This window comes from Notolepis coatsorum (assembly GCF_963971535.1).
Source record: "Notolepis coatsorum genome assembly, chromosome: 20".
NCBI classification, from domain to species: domain Eukaryota; kingdom Metazoa; phylum Chordata; class Actinopteri; order Aulopiformes; family Paralepididae; genus Notolepis; species Notolepis coatsorum.
This window is the reverse complement of record NC_140184.1, coordinates 38,449,574-38,471,769: the sequence shown is the minus strand read 5'-3', so window position 1 is coordinate 38,471,769 and position 22,196 is coordinate 38,449,574. Positions and strand designations below refer to the sequence as shown.

Sequence of the window (22,196 nt, the reverse complement as noted above, 5' to 3'; positions counted from 1 at the left end):
ATGAAAGTTACCATAGCTCAGCGTATATGCTGTCTCTATGTGTTCGGGAGACTCGAGGTGCATAAAAACTTGATTATAATCATGTCTCACTTTCAACCACAGCGCGAGCTGTGAGTGAATTACCAGAACGGGCGCATTATGGCATTATGGCTTATTTAACGAAAAAGAGTGAGGCACAAGCGGAAGTGGCAATTTTTGTAAGTAAAATACCTGGAAGACTAGTGAAAATAAAATATATTTCTTTTAAATAACTTTATTATTTCTTTGCAGCCCGGTACCAAATGATCTACGGCCAGGTACCGGTCCGCGACCCGATGGTTGGGGACCTCTGCTATAGAGCCTTCTCTCTATACTCCATTATGCGCAAGCTTACAGACTTGCAGAGTGTGTACTGGAGTAGATTATTCAGACTGCCAGCCAGCTTTTGTGTGACGGAGAAATACCGATTCAGATACAATTGAACACAAACGGTTCCAAAGATATTAATGTTTCTCGGCATATTTTCACACCGCCAACAAAGTTGCATTGTTTCGGAATGGATTTTGGTGTGTCTCCTCTCCTCTCATTTCATCGATACTGCACCCCCCCTGAAAATTAACTCAGCCCCTCTCCTCGACATTGTAGTTATTTGAATAGAGTTAAAAATGTACATATTTACAAGTCATATTATGTTTTGCAAATAAGGAGACATATAGATAACATCTCAAAGCCAGTGGCGGCCGGTACATTATTCTCCATAGGGGGCGCTATACCAAACATTTTGCAAACATGTACCACGCATTGGCATGTCACTGGCAGCGGACAGCTGACCAAGCGAACACTGACTCCCCACAACACTACCAAACCACCAACAACACACAACCAGTCAAATAAAGTACAGTCTAATTCACAATTTGAAACACAATATATAAATAGAAAAGTTAGAAACAAACTCGCTCCGTCTCCAAACACACGCAGAGAGAGAGAGAGAGAGAGAGAGAGAGAGAGAGAGAGAGAGAGAGAGAGAAAGAGAGAGAGAAGCGTTAGCTGAGTGGCAGAGAGAGAGAGAGAGAGAGAGAGAGAGAGAGAGAGAGAGAGAGAGAGAGAGAGAGAGAGAGAGAGAGAGAGAGAGAATCACGTTAGTTAGAGAGAGAGAGAGATTCAAGATTCAAGATTCAAGAGTTTTAATTGTCACGGCATACAGGTATACAATGAAATGCGGCTGGTCTTGCCCGCGACGATGTGCAATACAGTGGTACAACATATAATAGAATCCAATGAAAATACAGTGGTACAACATATTAATAGAATCCAATAAAACAGTGCAATAAACAGGTACATGGTGTGCCATCTCGGTATCTGTACATTAGTATTTACAGAGCATATAGGACATGCTAGTTAGCTTTAGTAGTGCAATACACTGTTCCTGATGGTATACTACTTTAAGTGGCCTTTCCTCTGGCCATAAGTGTGCGTGTGTGCGGCATGAGTGTTAAAGTGGCTGCTAGTGTGTGAGCGTGCTCAGCGTGCGTGTCGTGTATGTACTTGTGTGTGGATAGTTCAGTTTCTGTGTCTCTCAATGTTCATTGTTCAAGGCTCTGATGGCCTGGGGGAAGAAGCTTAGCCTAAGCCTCTCCGTCTTAGTCTCTAGAATTCGCAGGCGTCTGCCTGACCTCAGCAGCTGGAACAGGCTGTTATTGGGGTGGTGGGGGTCTTTCATTATCCTGCAGGCTCTGGATTTGCACCTCTTGTTGTATAGAGCCTGCAGGGGAGGTAGCGCAATACCCGTGGTACGCTCGGCTGAGCGCACCACACTCTGTAGGGCCTTCTTGTCCTGTGCCGTGCTGTTCCCATACCAGGCAGTGATGTTTCCGGTCAAGATGCTCTCTACAGCTCCTGAGTAGAAGGACTGGAGTATCTTCCCCGATACTCTGAACTTCCTTAACTGTCTCAGGTGGTAGAGGCGCTGCTTCGCTTTCTTTACTACTGTGCCTATGTGTGTTGACCATGTCAGGTCCTCTGAGATGTGGACCCCCAGGTACTTGAAGCTGCTCACCCTGTCCACGGTAGCCCCGTTAATCCTCAGTGGTGTGTGTGTCTCCCGCTGTCCTCTCCTATAATCCACGATCAGCTCCTTGGTTTTACCAATGTTCAGGAGCAGGCTGTTGTCCTGGCACCAACGTTCCAGTACCTCAACCTCCTCCCGGTAGGCCTTCTCGTCGTTGTCCGAGATCAGCCCCACCACCACCGTGTCATCGGCGAACTTCACAATGGAGTTGGAGCTGAACTTGGCCACACAGTCGTGTGTGTAGAGTGAGTACAGCAGGGGGCTTAGAGAGAGAGAGAGAGAGAGAGAGAGAGAGAGAGAGAGAGAGAGAGAGAGAGAGAGAGAGAGAGAGAGAGAGAGAGAGAGAGAGAGCGAGCGAGAGAGAGAGGGGGAGAGAGAGAGAGAGAGAGAGAGAGAGAGAGAGAGAGAGAGAGAGAGAGAGAGAGAGAGAGAGAGAGAGAGCGAGAGAGAGACCGAATTAACTCACTGTTTACGTGGTCCACTCACTGTTGTCAGAGTGATAGACTACAGTCTAGTGGCTGAGAGAGAGAGAGAGAGAGAGAGAGAGAGAGAGAGAGAGAGAGAGAGAGAGAGAGAGAGAGAGAGAGAGAGAAGCGTTAGCTGAGTGGCTAACAGCGGCTAGCGTTAGCTGAGTGGCTAAGAGAGAGAGAGAGAGAGAGAGAAAGAGAATTAACTCACTTTGTTTAATTGAAACGTGGTCCAGCCGGAGGGCTTAATAAAGTGTATGTCCACTGACTGTCCCCCAGACTGTTGTCGATGTATATTCCACTGCCCACTGTCCAGACTCGAGACTGCATCACAACACACAGCATCGAACATCCGGCAAACTACCTGGCGATCTACCATCCACTTCTGCAAAATGCGGCTACGGAAAAAGTACTGTCGTCGCCGCGTCGGCCAATCAGAGAGCGTCTCCGCGAAATGCGGCTACGGAAATAAAAAAAAACTGCTAAGGATGCTTGCCTAGACCGCTTCAAATCGCGCCCGGCTTCCAACATAATACATCATATTTCAACGCACAGCGCGTTACGCACTGATTGGCTGCGACGGATACAGCGATGACGCACTCAGAGCGCTATTGCGTCTAGCCCGGGCGAGAAATACGGCTAGGGAGAAATGCGGCTATGCGCAGTGAGTCACTTCCTGTTCAGGAAAACGATAATTTTTTATTTGATATATTAACGTTATATTGTGCATTGGAAACACAAACATACTTAAAATGAGTAAATATTATTCATTTTAAACATGTTTATATTATTTATAGGGCTATAAAACAAAAAACTAAAAAAAATCTTCTCTCTCTTTTAACAGGGGGGTCGGCGCCCGAGCGCCCCCAGTGGCCAGCCGCCACTGCTCAAAGCACTCAAAATTGCCAATATCTCCATTTCAACAATTTTCTGAATAGCGCAACATTTTGGGGTTTTCTGGAGAATTGTGAGCTCCTTAACAAGTCGGGTTAGACCGTGCCGGGTCGGATAATGCAACTAAATGGTTGCCCTGCGGTTCAAATCTATATTAAACAAGTAGCCGATGTAATTCGTGATAGGCTGCAGCCAATTTTGGCTACAAGACACTGTTTCTTGCTGCCTTGATATGTGCCATGATCTTTTATGCAGTTATATTGTGGCAAAGTCCTAAACCAAGTATAGCTTCCATGAGAGGGCATCCATGTACCTAAATTGTACCTCATCCCATTTCTGCTTTGCACTATATAGTACTGTACATTAGTACACTGCATAGTATTGTATATTATATGGTAACTCAGTTACGTCTATTCTGCATCGAACATTGTACATATGTCTATACTGAACACTGTGACCTCATTTTCTACTTCTAAATTACATGCTATACTATGTTATTTGATACTATCTTGTCTAGCACAGTCTCTGGAGCGTAACAGTAAGAAGCATTTTGTATGAAAGTATTCTGTACTTCTGTATGACAACTATTAAAGAAACTTGATGGGGGCCTGTTCTTGTTCTCAATAAAATTTATCTAGATTTGAGCCTCTCTTAGATTTTTAGTTTAGTTACTTGTCTTGTATTTGTCTGGGACTTGTTTTATGTATTTGTTGTGTTTGTTTGGTGGATCAGGTCACTCTTCCAAATGAGACTGTGGGGCTAGATCCACAAAGAATGGATTGCACGGAGCAAGTTGCACCCTTACTTACAATTCATTATGAATTGAAAATGGGGGACCCTGATGTAAACAAGACGAAAGTCTTTCTCTGGTCTGCATCCCCTTAACAATTGTGTGTATTGAGCCGTACTGTATTGTACACATTCTGCAAACTTTCATTCAATCAATCAATCTGCACTGTGACAATTTTTTATTTAACAGAGTTTTATTAACAGATTGCAGAATGGGTACAATACAGTACGGCTCAATACACACAATTGTTAAGGGGATGCAGACCAGAGAAAGACTTTTGTCTTGTTTACATCAGGGTCCCCCATTTTCAATTCATAATGAATTGTAAGTAAGGGTGGATCTACAGTAGCCCTGTGTCTCAATGATATTTTACCTGTATAAATAAAGGTTTGAAATGAAAAATAGCTGGATATGTGTATGTAGTTGCATCTGTCAATCTGACGCACAGTGTAGAAGTTATAGCTTTTCAAAATAGAACATTTTGACCTTTGATTATAGTGCCGGTATCTGATTTCTGTTATATTAGTTGTGAGGCATTGGAACAGCCATATCATTATAGCACATTTCACCTCTCTCATCATGTATCGGTACCCTGTCATAGACATTTTGGGGACAGACAGAGCATCTATATTCTGTTCTCATGCACTTGCTGTATATTGTAGAAAATTGAAGACTGGAAGATAATGGAAGCCTCCAAAAGAGACTGCTGCTGATAGCATTGCACTTGGTTGCTGTGCATTTATCATGATGGAGGTGTGTTGGTGTAGGTATCATTGATTAGGTGTTGATGAGTAAATATTTCATTGCTTACACTTGTGTTCCACCGTGTTCCACGTGGCTGAGAGTGCAGTTGAAGAATAGACACTTGATTACAGGTAATTAGATAATTGATGAACTCATTAACAATTGTAAATGTGTTGGGTCAATGCGAAGGTCGACAAATCAAAACTGTCCGCCAAGACGAAATTGTGTCTAATTACATTTGTCTCTGCAGATTACAAGCAGAGTATAGCCTACAAGCTTAACTGCAGCCAGGGGCGGACCTAGCACATTTGGCGCCCTAGGCGAGATTCACCAAATTTTTTTGTAATTTTTTTTTTATGGCTTTTGTCTCTTCATAGTTCTCTAACGTTAGTCTTTCTTTCCTCAACGCTCAATTCTATAAACACTTGACCGATACCCATCAATGCACAGCGCTCTAGCATGTTCTGACTGTGAACACCGGCTAAAGCTGAGGCTCAGACCGACCAACCGTTTTAGATTTTTGGCTCATTTTCCCTTATGTTAGAATTTTTTTTATGTAAAAATAATGGTTGCAGATATAGAGGGGGGCGCCAAAACTGCACAGAGAAAAAAAAATTAAATAAAAAATAAAAAAATACGTTTTTTTTTTTTCTTTTTTTTTTTTGGCGCCCCCCTCTGGGTGGCGCTCTAGGCGACCGCCTATATCGCCTGTAGGAAGGTCCGCCCCTGACTGCAGCACACTAGGAACAATATATTCTTGTTACTCAAGGACATTAATTATTTCTCTCCTTTTTTTGTAGAACAAGAGCCTGAAAAATAAACTTCTCTCTGGAAACAAACTTTGTGATGCTCACACAGAAGAGGTAAGGCTTTTTTTCACGCTATTATCACCTACTATAATGTCAGTTTCAACCACATCAGTGCAGCATTTTATACATGCAATGGATTGGAGGGGGGGACCGCCACCATTTCCCAGCATCAGAGGTTGGACATAGATTAAGCCTTAATTTGGTCCCCAATTTAATCAACATCCAGGAAATCCTCCCTTCATTTTTCAAAAGGTATTTTCAATTATGTTCCATGCCACTGGTGATTCATTTTCTTTCAGTTTGATCCTGCTGGTTGACATTCAGTTCCAGATTACATGATTCACAAATACAGTGGTTTATAGTCGACTATCGAAAGGAGCCGTATTCGACTGCCAACCTCTTGGTCGAATGCAATTTATTTTTTAAATACAATTTTAAACTTTTATTTACATTTTTTATCATTATTTCAAAAAGCAAAGAGGCATGGAAGCGTGGCTAATGATAATGTTGCACATACCAGCAAGGCTAACTGCCTAATAAAATGGGCACAGAGGCACTTAAAGAGGATTTCACACATCTAATGAACACACTAGACTAGACTATAGACAAATATCAAGATGTATCCATCAGTGGACCAATTGCATGCTTTTGCAGAGGACAAGAAGCCTTCAGTCGACTCCTTCAGACATTAAGCACCCCCCACAGCCCATAATGTAATGATACAAAAATTATTATAATAATTTTCGACTATCGACAAATTTCGGCCAATCAAAGATGACTATCCAAATCCTTAGTCTGGGACAGCCCTAGTTAATAGTTTAGAGATGCCTCAACATTTCACAAACCATTGTTTTCAGGGGAGTTTATGCCAAGCTCATGTTAGCTCCCCCACAGTTCGCACCCTGATTGCAAGAGATGGCTGTCTTGGGACATTGAATTACTTTGGGAATACAGTAGGAATAACAAGATAAAGAAACTGCTAAAAGGTAATGGTGCCCATAATCTAAGCAAAGTTGTTTAGCTGCTGAGGGGTGAAATTGTCCCTCTGCGTGGTATATCGAATATATTGAAGTGCAAGATTATATTTCGGGTTACATCTTTAACACTTTCAGTGACAGCCATTAGACGCAGCCGTCTGTTGTGACGCCACCACTAGATAGATAGGGATCCGTCATCTTGTTTGTAGAGCTATAACTATATTCTATATTATAGCTATGGATACAATACTATGGCCCATTTGACATCACCTATCTATCGTTCAATATGTGAAAAATAATACATTTTTCCATCCATACGTTCCTGTGTTATACCATAGTGAATATAAGTATGGTTTTAGAGCGGTCTAGGGTAGTTCATGAAATGCTGAGTTATAGCCCTACACGTCAATTCCACTAAAGACGTTGCCATTTCTTGCCTGTATACGCTATTATCCCGAAATCAAATCTATATCATAGGTATTATGTTCCATCATGAATGCATGAAAGGGGGGGGGGGGGGGGGGGTCGTTTTTGATTATTTGATTGTCAGTAATGGCATTCGTATTGAACACTAAAAATGGTTATCAGCCTGATTGGTATGAAAGCATTGCAGGATCAAGCTACAATTTACATCAGATCGTTCTTACCTGTGATCGGGAGTATTCCAAAAATAATATTCCAATTGTTTGATCGCCATCTGGTACATCCAATGTTAATTTGGTCCACGGCATAATCCACCACAACATATGGATCGGGGATATTTGACGCGCTTCAATGCAACCGGGACAACCGTTCGCCTTGGCCGACAAGGAAAAATAAAACCTGAGACATTTGGCCATCCCACAGGCGAAGATACAAAGTTACAAAGGGTGCTCGATACCGCCGTCTAGTGGGATGCGGCCAGTATTGCACCTTGGCGACCTCAGACTCATTCCATATGGTAACAACAGGCTCCCTGGGTGGATAATGAATACAAATATTGGAAAAACGACCCAGAAACGACTTAACACTAGCAGAGCCGACAATGGGTCAAATGACCCCTAGGCATTTTCAATAAATGTATCCTCGTCACTCGGTCGAGCTCCAGCTCTGTCACTCAATGACTTTTCCTAAAAGTACCCGTTTTATCTGGCACGGTTTCTGAAATTTCAAAATGACTTCAGGAAAATGTAATTAGAACGTTATTCCACATATATATGGAATATATGTGGAAAGTCACAGCACTTTGCGAGCGTCTAGCGCAGGGGTGGCCAACCCATGGCTCGCAAGCCGCATGTGGCTCTTTGCCCGTCAATGTGTGGCTCTTCCATCACAAAAATAAACAAAAGATTATTATATTTTTATTTATTATTATTATTATTATTATTTTTTTTTTTTTTTGTCACTCAAACCTGTGGTAAACCTCATATTTTTATATTAAGAGGTAATTATATAGTTTACACTGTTTATTTTTCTCATATTTCTCATATAAGCTGTGGGGTCATCTGACCCCTTCCGGCGGGAATCAGTGACATTTTCTCCATGGTTCTAGTGTTAAGTAGTTTTTGGCACTGAACGACTTAGGCCCAGAAACAACTTAACTCGTTTTTGGTGTTAAAGGGGAACTATGGCCTTTTTCAGGGGTTTGCATTGTTTTCTAGCAATGTAGGGTTGTACCAACACTGTCTAGGTGTTATTACTTATTACTATATTACTATTGTATCATGCACAATTGTTGCGGGCAAGACCCCCGAAATATCATAGCGCACGCTCCCACGCGTATTCCGATCCGTGCAATGATATTCACGGGGGTATTATATTGTCATTTGAAACAAGTTACCAATGCATTGTCCCGTGGGATTATGCCCCCCTGCGGCGAAATTAATTAGTCCCTCTCTATCTCTCTATCTCTCTCTCTCCCCCAAAAAGGTATCTGCCAGTGCAGACTGTGGGTGACTGTCACTCAAAGCGCATTGCGAGTATGGGGGCGGAGCCCAGCCAAAAACAGCTTGGAATCTTGAAGGGCAGAAACTGCTGCTCTACAGTACTTGATTAGAAATACAAAACAATGCATTTAAAAAAAAATAAACGTACAGATGTGTTCCATAGACTCACAGGAATTGTGTAAAATTGCCCAAATAGTGAAAGAAATAGTAAGATAGTTCCCCTTTAATGGCCACATTAGGTGTGGGCAATTGAATAAGGCATATGTTGGTTAGGCAATAGGCCTACTGAGAATCATATTACAAGCTCAAGAAACAAGCATTACACCCCGTCCTGACATAGAGCGACGCGAGCGAGTGAGCGAGCAAGAAAAAGTGATTAAAATGTATTCGTTTCAATCAGACTATCCTGACCTGCCGCGAGCGACAGCGAACTGAGCAGCGATGTCGTTCACCCCTCAAATATTCGCTCGCTGTGTCTCTAGTTGAGCGAATTACGCGGCAGAGTCCCGCCCCTAAACACTTTTTATTGGTCGAGAATCGCAGGCTGCTTTGCCCCCTGTTCCAAATAAAACAGCGATTATTATGATTAAGCAGCATGGACGTGGAGAAGATGATCTTTGAAGTAGAGAAGCATGACACCCGTTCCACAAGGACCTAAACAGAAAAGAGGCTACATGGGGGACAGTAGCTCAAGTGTTGGGTGTTTCAAGTAAGTATGTTATTGTCTAACTTAGTTAGTTAGTTAGTTAATTTGATTGGTGCGGGCTAGTCTCGCCGCGACACGTGCTGCGTCATATCAGGACAGTGTCGCGCGCAATTTCGTCCCCTGATCGCTCGCTTGCTGACTGTCAGGAAGCAGTGTTAGCCTACTTGTGATGAAGCATGTAGTAGAGAGTAAACCCACATTTTTATTTGTGAAATCAAGTTTTCCCACCTTTTTGATTAATGAAAGGAAATTAAATAAATGAATACTGAAAAACCAACAAACAAAAAAAGACATTTATGTGGTTGTGTGTCAATTTGTTTAAAAAGTTGTATCTCTCCTCTTCCAGGAGGTGGTGGAAGGTTAGAGGGGACCTGCGGCTAAACCTTCTGTGCACTCACATCACAGAGAGCTGTTAGTAGTAGTATAGTGCTGTACAGTGATGCCACAGATTACTTGTAAAAGTAATCCGATTACTGATTACTGATTACTCCTTTAAAAAGTAATCCAAGTTACTTTACTGATTACTTGATTATCAGAGTAACTTAGTTACTTTGAAAGTAACTAGGTTACGAAGTCGTCGTCGTTCCCCCAACAGTTTTTTTTAAAACGCTTTATTGAAAGTGCATAAATTGTTTTTAACTTGTTTCTCTGCACATAACGTAAATTGTTAAACTAGTGCTTCAGCTTCTGTACCATCAACTATGGTAAAGCAACAGTCTATGATGCTCACAGCATTAGAGCAGCCAGCCAGTGGTTTTACAAAACCAGTGTATCCATTCACATCTAACAAATGCAGGCTGAACTATTCAATTATATCAACTGTAACTATTAAATTGTTTTTATAAATGTCTCTCTATAAACATACAATCAGTCTCTCTTTAACATGTAAATTAACTGTAAATCTGGCAAATAAGAGCTTTTGCTCTGCCACCATCAAATATACATTAATCAATAGGGAAAGAAACAATCTCTCTCTTTTGCTGTTTGGCTGGCCTCCGAGTCCTCCTGTACCTAGTCGAAGCGTCGTAGTGTTGTGATTCCAGATGCTTTCAATGCAATTGGATGTGCTGTTTTTAGCGGTAGACAGTATTTACGTTTAGGTCGCTTTCACATATAGTTTTGGTGGACTCGGTGCGGTTCTGGGGGTGAAGTTGAAACATCTGAACAATGTCACGCGGTCGAAAAGGGCGCTTGTCTATTGGACAGTGGAAATGTGTGTGTGGCTGCTGCGATCCCGTGTGTGCGCGCGTGCGTGTGTGTCTGTGTGTGTACTGCGGAGCCCTTCAGATCAGCGGAGCCGAGTTTTGACATGGCATTGATCCATTGTTCTATTGAAGCACATTACCACCATCCTCTCGCTAAACAACTTGTAGACCACGGTGTTTTTATGAGTGCCCACAAGTAGCTGTTTTAATAATATAATAAGCCGCGCGCCTCGGTAATAATAATAAGCCGCGTTTCTTCTTCCTGTAAGCGTTTTGGGGTGGAATTCTCAGACGAATGCAACGGAGCCCTGCTGTCACACGATTGGCGCATATGTCACATGACGTGCTGTGAAGACCCGCCCTACTCTGCCTCTGATTCGCAGACTGTGGATGGGGAATGTGATTGGGCCAAAGCAGAGTCACTCACAGACAGAGAGTCCAGTCACGCCGCGGGCCACATTCTTGTGTAACCCTTTCACTGCCACACCACGTCACTCCCAAATAAGAAAAACAGCTCAAAAATGTATTTTTGACTGTCGAAAACGAAATAAAATACTGCATTCCGCCTGCATTATGAATTTATGATGAGATAGTAACGAAATAGTAATGCACAGCCACTTGGACAAGTAACTGCAATCAGATTACTGGCTTTTAAAGATTAACGCGTTAGATTACTATTTTCGGGGAAAAGTAATCAGATTACAATAACGCGTTACTTAGTAACGCGTTACCGGCATCACTGGTGCTGTACATCCTGCTATCTAGCAGCCAGCCTCGGAACTCCATGTGTCTACTGATGTGGAGCCAAAACAGTGTCAGGGCTACTGTGAGTGTTTGTGCACGGATGTGTTTCCGTCAAGGCTGGAGGCTGCTATGTGTGTGGATGTCTGTATATCTGTCCGTCTGTCTGTGTTTGTGTGTATGTGTGTGTGTGTGTGTGTGTGTGCGTGTGCGAGTGCACGCGTGCGTGTGTGTAGATATGTATGTCTATATGTCCGTCTGTCTGTGTTTGTTTGCGTGTGTGTGGATATGTCTGTCTGTGTGTCTGTGTGTGTGTGTGTGTGTGTGTGTGTGTGCGTGTGTGTGTGCGTGCGTGCGTGCGTGCGTGCGTGCGTGCGTGCGTGCGTGCGTGCGTGCGTAGGGTACCCCAGTGCCTCGGTCAGTCTTCCCACAACACAGGCCACTGGGGAGGATAATTGAGGGCAAGTTTCTCCCCAATGACCTGCTCACAGACTGGAGAAGCAGCACCAGGTGAGCTGCAGGCACCTGTTACTGGAGGAGAGCGGCCCAGGTGCACTGCATTCAACTAATTCTATTGAGTGATCTTAAGAAGAGGCCAGTTGGAGGTGCTGGGGAGAGTACATGCTGTATCCACCAGAGAAGCAGCGCCTCTGTAACATACCGGAATCCTCTAATATTGGGGAATGGGGAATTGCCCGGGAGTTGCTTTAAATCTTCAGCCGGGTAGGGATTGCAGGACTGGTGACCTCAGAGGTCCTCAGCCACTCTCCACTCCGCATTGGAAGTGAGGAGGTGGAGAGGGTTTCAAATTTTAACTTTATGGGCGTGACTATGACTGATGACCTGTCCTGGGGGATCAACATTACCTCTGCTGTGGGGAAAGCACAGCAACGCCTTTTCTATCTACGGAAACTTAAATGGGCAAAACTCCCACAGGGACTGATGGCTAACTTCTACCACTGCGCAGTAGAGAGTGTGCTCACCTACGGACTACTGGTGTGGTTCTCCAGCTGCACCAGGGCAGAGAAGGAGGCCCTCCACAGAGTGGTCAAGACTGCAAGGAGGATCACTGGAGCTAGCCTTCCAGATATCTCCACAGTCTTCACCTCCCGCTGCCTACGTCATGTGAATAACATCCTACAGGACCAGTTCCACCCAGCACACCATCTTTTCCATCTGCTGCCCTCTGGTCGAAGGTACAGATCCATCCAGTCCGGTACTAGCAGACTGACCAACAGCCTCTATTCACTGGCTGTCAGACTGCTCAACGATCAACTTGCCGCTCGCACCCCCCATCCCCAACCCCCGGTGACATAACTCGTCACTGTACTATTTATTTGCACTAGCACTATTGCACTTGGGACATTGATATTATATTATTGATATTATTATTTTCTATATGCTATATTCAGTATGGTTGTATGCCAGTGGTGATGCTCTAAACTCAATTTCGTTGTACCAACAATGACAATAAAGATTCTATTCTATTGCGGAGGAAATCCTGATGGATCAAGGCTCCTGTTTTATGTTAGGTGTGATGAAAGAGATGTGAAATCATCTGAAGGTAAGACAGTTAAGGACCTCAGTCTCCCACCCCCAGACCGATGGTCTTGTGAAAGATTCAACTGTACTATAAGTCAAAGTATAGTATATAATGTATTATACACTATATTATGTTAAATCAAGTAAAATGTAATGGCGAAAATGGGATCAATAAGCTTAGCTTCCCTCTACTCCTTTTTTGAACATGTCAACAAATTAACAAAGGTTATTCTATAAGCCTAGTTATATGAATACTGACAGAGCGTCTCGCTCTGCCATATTGCGATATCATCTCCATGCACATATTGTGCATGTGAAAAAGTTGACACATGCACGTCACTTGCATGTGACCACGCCTACTCCTGTGTGTTCCTACAAGACACAGGAAGTGGTCTGAATTCCATGCGTGAAAAACATCCAAGGGCCCTCAGGGCGCTGAAGAGCGAGACGCTCTGTCAGTATTCATATAACTAGGGTTATAGAATAACCTTCCTATATTTCATATCTGACATCGCGTCTCGCTCTGCCATATTGAGATCAAAAGGGCCAGAGCGGATGTGTGGCCACGTCAAATGCACCCCCTGAGGGCCCATAAGCCCCTGACCAGGGGGGAGGGGAGTCCCGTCCACCCGCCCGGCCTAACGAGAGGGGGGAGGCAGTCAACTACAACCACAGTGCAAGCGGGACCACGTGTGACCACACCCACACACACCTGCTAGCCCACCTGATGGTGGGGTGCATGAGAGGTCCTGGCCATCAGGACTGCCTTGGAGACAGAGCCCCCAGTCATGTCCATGAGGTAAAACCTAACAAAAGGACCCGGAGAGGACCAGGAGGCTGCAGCGCAGATGTCCTCCACCGAGGCCCCCCCCCAAGCAGGGCAGGCACCTGCGGGGGGAACCCGTCCGACCAAAGTGTAGCAGAGGGCAAAGCCCTCGCATAACCAATGTGACAGGCGTTGCTTGGACAGCGCTTTACCCGCGTGAGAGCCACCGTAACAAACAACAGTTGATCGGTAGCCTTGAGATCCTGCGTGAGACTAAGGTAAACCATCAGCGCACGGACAGGACACAACAGGTGAAGGCTCGCCTCCAACTCACTACCGTGAGGAGGAGGGTGAAACGCCTGGAGCACAATATCCCTGGATCGATAAGAGTTCCGATATCCCTTGGCACAAAGGCCGGATTAGGCCTCAGAGTCGCACTGTTATTGGCCTGAATAGACAGGCACTCTGACCGCACCGAGAGACCACACAGTTCAGGTGATGGCCAGAAGGAACGTGGTCTTGAAAGACAGTCGATCCAATGGCGCCTGCTCAAGAGGCTCAAACGGGGCCCCAAACAGCCTTTCCAGGACCAGTTGGAGGTCCCAGCTCAGAGACAGAGCACATTCCACAGGCTTGAGACGCCGTGCGCCAAGCAGGAAACGTCTCACGAGAGGGTGGCTGAACAGCGTTCTGCCCTCCACTCTCGAACCGTACGCCACTTCCCTGCGTAGTGGACGGAGCATGCGCGTTCTGGATGGTGTTAACCACAGTAGAATTAAGACGCATCCCCTCCAGATTCACCCTTTCAGCAGCCAAGCCATTAGAGGCTGCCCCAGAACAGGAGGCAGAACAGTGTTCCGCATGCCTGAGAGAGGGCCCGCGGTGACCATGGAACAGGCCACGGCAGGGCCACCAAGAGCTGAATCAGGGCCGGGAACCACACAGCTGTGCCCCGTCGTTCCCCCAACAGTTTTTTTAAAACGCTTTATTGAAAGTGCATAAATTGTTTTTAACTTGTTTCTCTGCACATAACGTAAATTGTTAAACTAGTGCTTCAGCTTCTGTACCATCAACTATGGTAAAGCAACAGTCTATGATGCTCACAGCATTAGAGCAGCCAGCCAGTGGTTTTACAAAACCAGTGTATCCATTCACATCTAACAAATGCAGGCTGAACTATTCAATTATATCAACTGTAACTATTAAATTGTTTTTATAAATGTCTCTCTATAAACATACAATCAGTCTCTCTTTAACATGTAAATTAACTGTAAATCTGGCAAATAAGAGCTTTTGCTCTGCCACCATCAAATATACATTAATCAATAGGGAAAGAAACAATCTCTCTCTTTTGCTGTTTGGCTGGCCTCCGAGTCCTCCTGTACCTAGTCGAAGCGTCGTAGTGTTGTGATTCCAGATGCTTTCAATGCAATTGGATGTGCTGTTTTTAGCGGTAGACAGTATTTACGTTTAGGTCGCTTTCACATATAGTTTTGGTGGACTCGGTGCGGTTCTGGGGGTGAAGTTGAAACATCTGAACAATGTCACGCGGTCGAAAAGGGTGCTTGTCTATTGGACAGTGGAAATGTGTGTGTGGCTGCTGCAATCCCGTGTGTGCGCGCGCGCGTGTGTGTCTGTGTGTGTACTGCGGAGCCCTTCAGATCAGCGGAGCCGAGTTTTGACATGGCATTGATCCATTGTTCTATTGAAGCACATTACCACCATCCTCTCGCTAAACAACTTGTAGACCACGGTGTTTTTATGAGTGCCCACAAGTAGCTGTTTTAATAATATAATAAGCCGCGCGCCTCGGTAATAATAATAAGCCGCGTTTCTTCTTCCTGTAAGCGTTTTGGGGTGGAATTCTCAGACGAATGCAACGGAGCCCTGCTGTCACACGATTGGCGCATATGTCACATGACGTGCTGTGAAGACCCGCCCTACTCTGCCTCTGATTCGCAGACTGTGGATGGGGAATGTGATTGGGCCAAAGCAGAGTCACTCACAGACAGAGAGTCCAGTCACGCCGCGGGCCACATTCTTGTGTAACCCTTTCACTGCCACACCACGTCACTCCCAAATAAGAAAAACAGCTCAAAAATGTATTTTTGACTGTCGAAAACGAAATAAAATACTGCATTCCGCCTGCATTATGAATTTATGATGAGATAGTAACGAAATAGTAATGCACAGCCACTTGGACAAGTAATTGCAATCAGATTACTGGCTTTTAAAGATTAACGCGTTAAATTACTATTTTCGGGGAAAAGTAATCAGGGGAGTCCCGTCCACCCGCCCGGCCTAACGAGAGGGGGGAGGCAGTCAACTACAACCACAGTGCAAGCGGGACCACGTGTGACCACACCCACACACACCTGCTAGCCCACTGTACTATTTATTTGCACTAGCACTATTGCACTTGGGACATTGATATTATATTATTGATATTATTATTTTCTATATGCTATATTCAGTATGGTTGTATGCCAGTGGTGATGCTCTAAACTCAATTTCGTTGTACCAACAATGACAATAAAGATTCTATTCTATTGCGGAGGAAATCCTGATGGATCAAGGCTCCTGTTTTATGTTAGGTGTGATGAAAGAGATGTGAAAGCATCTGAAGGTAAGACAGTTAAGGACCTCAGTCTCCCACCCCCAGACCGATGGTCTTGTGAAAGATTCAACTGTACTATAAGTCAAAGTATAGTATATAATGTATTATACACTATATTATGTTAAATCAAGTAAAATGTAATGGCGAAAATGGGATCAATAAGCTTAGCTTCCCTCTACTCCTTTTTTGAACATGTCAACAAATTAACAAAGGTTATTCTATAAGCCTAGTTATATGAATACTGACAGAGCGTCTCGCTCTGCCATATTGCGATATCATCTCCATGCACATATTGTGCATGTGAAAAAGTTGACACATGCACGTCACTTGCATGTGACCACGCCTACTCCTGTGTGTTCCTACAAGACACAGGAAGTGGTCTGAATTCCATGCGTGAAAAACATCCAAGGGCCCTCAGGGCGCTGAAGAGCGAGACGCTCTGTCAGTATTCATATAACTAGGGTTATAGAATAACCTTCCTATATTTCATATCTGACATCGCGTCTCGCTCTGCCATATTGAGATCAAAAGGGCCAGAGCGGATGTGTGGCCACGTCAAATGCACCCCCTGAGGGCCCATAAGCCCCTGACCAGGGGGGAGGGGAGTCCCGTCCATCCGCCCGGCCTAACGAGAGGGGGGAGGCAGTCAACTACAACCACAGTGCAAGCGGGACCACGTGTGACCACACCCACACACACCTGCTAGCCCACCTGATGGTGGGGTGCATGAGAGGTCCTGGCCATCAGGACTGCCTTGGAGACAGAGCCCCCAGTCATGTCCATGAGGTAAAACCTAACAAAAGGACCCGGAGAGGACCAGGAGGCTGCAGCGCAGATGTCCTCCACCGAGGCCCCCCCCCCAAGCAGGGCAGGCACCTGTGGGGGGAATCCGTCCGACCAAAGTGTAGCAGAGGGCAAAGCCCTCGCATAACCAATGTGACAGGCGTTGCTTGGACAGCGCTTTACCCGCGTGAGAGCCACCGTAACAAACAACAGTTGATCGGTAGCCTTGAGATCCTGCGTGAGACTAAGGTAAACCATCAGCGCACGGACAGGACACAACAGGTGAAGGCTCGCCTCCAACTCACTACCGTGAGGAGGAGGGTGAAACGCCTGGAGCACAATATCCCTGGATCGATAAGAGTTCCGATATCCCTTGGCACAAAGGCCAGATTAGGCCTCAGAGTCGCACTGTTATTGGCCTGAATAGACAGGCACTCTGACCGCACCGAGAGACCACACAGTTCAGGTGATGGCCAGAAGGAACGTGGTCTTGAAAGACAGTCGATCCAATGGCGCCTGCTCAAGAGGCTCAAACGGGGCCCCCAACAGCCTTTCCAGGACCAGTTGGAGGTCCCAGCTCAGAGACAGAGCACATTCCACAGGCTTGAGACGCCGTGCGCCAAGCAGGAAACGTCTCACGAGAGGGTGGCTGAACAGCGTTCTGCCCTCCACTCTCGAACCGTACGCCACTTCCCTGCGTAGTGGACGGAGCATGCGCGTTCTGGATGGTGTTAACCACAGTAGAATTAAGACGCATCCCCTCCAGATTCACCCTTTCAGCAGCCAAGCCATTAGAGGCTGCCCCAGAACAGGAGGCAGAACAGTGTTCCGCATGCCTGAGAGAGGGCCCGCGGTGACCATGGAACAGGCCACGGCAGGGCCACCAAGAGCTGAATCAGGGCCGGGAACCACACAGCTGTGCCCCGGTCCGGCGCGACCAGGATAAAAGTACTGTGCTCCTGATGTACCCGCTCCAACAGCTGAACTATCAGGTGCATAGTTTCAAGTTTCAAGTGTCTTTATTAGTTGTCATACAGAAGTACAGAATACTTTTATATAAAATGCTTCTTTCTGTTATGCTCCAGAGATTGTGCTAGATAAAAATAGTATAGTAAGTATAAAATAGAAGTCAAGTACGTAGACAAAAGTGTTCAATATATACATATATACAATATACAATGCAGAGTAGAAAAGTAACTGAGTTACAATACAATATACTATATACTATACAGTACAATGCAGAAATGGGATGAGGTACAATTTAGGTACAATTTACAGTAAGGCGTAATGAGGTATGGGTTGTAGTGCAAATTCTTTACCAATAAATATAAAGTGTGTTTAGGTGTCTAAAGTGGGTAAAGTGGGTGCTGCAGTGAGTTGTTTGTTTAAAGTGAGTGTGTGCGTGTGGATGTGTGTGCTGTGAGTGCATTTGATATTTGTTACATAGTGTTATTGTCATTTAGCATTCTGATGGCTTGAGGATAGAAGCTTCTTCTGAGTATCTCTGTGCTTGCCATGAGACTCCGGTATCGCTTGCCTGACCGCAGCAGTTCAAAGAGGCAGTTGTTTGGGTGGCTGGAGTTTTTTTGATTATTCTCTTAGCCTTACCCATGCACCGCTTGTTGTAAATGTCTTGGAGAGTGGGAAGCCCACCTCCAATTGTGCGTTCGGCTGAACGGGCCACTCTCTGTAGTCTGCTACGGTCTTGTGCGGTGCTATTCCCAAACCAGGAGGTGATATTGCCAGGATGCTCTCTATTGTGCATGAGTAGAAGTTCTTAAAGATCTTCTGACTGACTTGGAACTTCTTTAGGCGTCTAAGGAAGTAGAGGTGTTGCCGTGCCTTCTTCACAACACTGTCAATGTGTGTGGTCCATGTCAAGTCCTCGGATATGTGGACTCTGAGGTACTTAAAACTGTTCACTCTCTCAACCGGTGCCCCGTCGATGCTGAGGGGGCTGTAGTCGCTGACCCCCAACCTCCTAAAGTCCACAATCATCTCTTTTGTTTTGCTGATGTTCAGGGAGAGGCAGTTCTCCTGATACCACTGCGACAGATTCTTTACCTCTTCCAGGTAGGCCCTCTCGTCGTTTGCAGAGATAAGGCCCACCACTACTGTGTTGTCAGCAAATTTGATGATTGTGTTGTTGTTCCGCTGTGCCAGACAGTCATGTGAGAACACAGCCCTGGGGGGCCCCTATGTTGAGAGTGATGGATGAGGAGGTGCAGCTGCCTGCTCTCACCACCTGGGGTATGCCCGTCAGGAAGTCCAAGACCCACTGGCAGAGGTCATAGTTCAAGCCCAGGTCCCTGAGCTTGGCTATGAGTTTGGAGGGGACTATGGTGTTGAATGCTGAGCTGTAGTCGATGAACAGCATTCTCACATAGTTCCCCTGCCTCTTGTCCAGGTGTGATGCTGCTGTGTGCAGCACATGGGCTATGGCGTCCTCCGTGGACCTGTTGGGGTGGTATGCAAATTGTAGGGGGTCCAGGGTGTTGGGGAGGGAACGCGTACAGAATCCCGGGCGGCCACAGGTACATCGAGAAGGCATCCACTCCCAGAGAGGGGTTGTCCTTCCGACTGACCACAGAGGGCACTGGTAGCACTGACTGCTTGCAAACAGGTCCACCGCGGCCTCCCCAAATTGGTCCCAGACCTGCCCGACTACGTCTGGACGTAGTCCCCACTCGTCTGGGTGGGGACCGCCCCGCGACATCACATCTGCACCCACATTCTCCCTACCGGGGATGTGGAGAGCCCTCAGGCTGCGCAGATTGAGAGACGCCCATAGCCAGAGTTTGACCGCCGCCCGGTGGAGACGGGGGGAGCGTACTCCTCCCTCCCTGTTACTATACGACGCCGACGTCGTGCTGTCCGTCCTGATCAGAACATGCTCGCCCATCACATGACGGCCGAGCTGTTCGAGGATTAGAAGCACTGCCTTCAATTGCAACATATTGGTATGTAGTGCAGACCGGGTAGCATGGTCTTGCCAGCTGCCCCCTACTGCGTCGGTCCGAGACGTCCCCCCCTTCCTGTGAGGGAGGCGTTGATGAAGACCGTGACATGTGATAGCCTGCTGCCCATGGAGACCCTGCTGGTGAGGGCCCCAGGCCCCCCCCAGTGGGTGAGGTCCCCCAGTACTGACATGGGAACCTTCAGTTGCTTTCACTTGCCTCGCATAGGGTCTATTTGCATACTGAAAAACCAACTCTGTATCCTCCTCATGAAGAGGAGGCCAAGAGGGACCACAGTTTGAGCAGATGCCATCATACCGAGCAGGTGCATCACGGACAGCGCCGTAACCGTCCTGCCAGGACGGAACGTCCTGAGCGCGCCGAGAATATCCTCTCGCCGCCGCTCTGAGAGGGTTGCCCTCATAGACCTTGAGCTTAGAATTAAGCCCAAGTACTCCACCTGTTGACTGGGAAGAGGAGTACTCTTCTTCCAGTTCACAGCAAAACCCAGGCTGGTGAGGAGTTCCACCACCTGCCTGGTATGAGGACCAGAACATCATCTAGGGTAGAATAAAATTCGTATCCCCTGATGATGCAGAGGCCCCAGCGCGGTCTCCACGCACTTGGTGAAGGTGCGAGAAGCCAGAGAGTAGACGAACGGCAGCCTCTGGTACTCGTACGCTATTCCCTAAAAACAGGAAGTGTAGGTATTTCCTGTGAGGAGGGAAGATCGGGATGTAAAAATATGCATCCTTCAGGTCTATGGAGGTGAACCAGTCTCCCACTCTGCCAGCGCATAAACAGGTGTGGAAGCCTCAAGCCTGTGGAACATGCTCTGTCTCCGAGCTGGGACCTCCAACTGGTCCTGGAAAGGCTGTTGGTCAACATTCTGAACCTTCCATGGGACAGGTCCAGTATGAGTCTGACACCCCCCCGATTTCTCGGGCACCAGAAAATATCGGGAGTAAATGCCACTCATCACGTCCTCCCATGGGACCACGACGATGGCTTGCTTCGCCACCAGAGAACGAATTTCTTCGGCCAGAGCTGTCACTGCCGCGGACTCTGACAATAGAGTCTGTACCAAACCCAAAAACGGAGGGTGGGGGTGTGCAAACTGAAACACAAGCCCCGCCCTCAGCGTTCTCTCCATCCACGCCAACATATGGCACTTCTGTAGCCATACGCGGTAAAAATCCCAAAGCGCCCCCGCCGCCAACTAGTGCTGGTCCGCTAAGAATCGTAGATAGGTGATCCAGTCCCTCCCGCTGTGCATTGCAAACCATGGTTTCGCCAACCGTGTGAGCAAGGTGTCTCGTGGAGTCGGGATATCGCACCCTGACTCTACCAACGAGGAAATCGCACCCAAGGGGGGACCCCGACAGAAAGGGGCGGTCTGATACGGGAGAGTGCTCATCACCCCGGTGAATGAGGTAGTTCCCCCGCTGAGCATCTTCCCGTAGCTTGCTGGGGATAGCCTGCTCTGCGGCTGGCCATGCATGGTGTGTGGTCCCCATGCTGCCCGATAGGGTGAGTCCCTACACACCGTAGCCCTGTAGTGATATTACTACCACCCAAATTACGTGTGCCTGACTCACTACCGCTGCTAGGATTGGAAGTCCGGACGGGGGAGGCACTAACGTAATACCCGGCCTGGTGAGGGCGGGCTGGGGGAACCCGCGCTGCGACCTCCTGGGCCTAGGGTTCCCACTCTGACAAACATTTTTAGATACAGGAAACCCTGCTCCGTCGTCACATACAACACCAGGCTCACCAAACGCACAGGCAGGACGTGTGGTGCGGGAGCCTCCTGACAGTACAACATTCTCATAGACAGACCCAGGCCTAGTCAGCAGCTGGGTGTCAGCCCCTGTCTTCATGAGAAGCGACATGTGGGGCCGCTTGCGCTTCACTGGAAGAACGCAGCCCGCAGCCAGAGGGGACACAACAGAGCCCTGAATCCCATAGTGTAGCGGGGGGAGTGAACGAAGAGCGTGCTAGACACAGCTAGATGGCAACGTTTTTTTAGGGCATGCCCATCTAATACAGCCGATCCCTCGGCCGTCGAGGCTGTCGGCACCGTGATAACCTGTTCTCTTTGTTTCCACGTTATCCCAGGCGGGGGACACATGGTCGGGGGTCTCGCAGCAGCCGCTGGCGAGACCGTGCTCTCATCCCTGGCTGTGCGGTGTGGGGCGGCGTGGGGCCCCGGTCAAATACCGCCCG

The 22,196-nt window shown here is 46.8% G+C and overlaps 1 protein-coding gene across 1 annotated transcript in view; it reads left to right on the top strand.

Moving 5' to 3' along the window:
• luzp2 (leucine zipper protein 2) overlaps positions 1–22,196 on the top strand; it is a gene marked incomplete at both ends in the record, with an annotated part of 652,643 nt that overhangs the window by 426,334 nt on the left and 204,113 nt on the right. Inside the window, one exon of the mRNA XM_084337104.1 lies at positions 5,743–5,805. Within this exon, the coding sequence (XP_084193230.1) occupies positions 5,743–5,805 (63 nt within the window). The remainder of the gene's footprint in view (positions 1–5,742; positions 5,806–22,196) is intronic.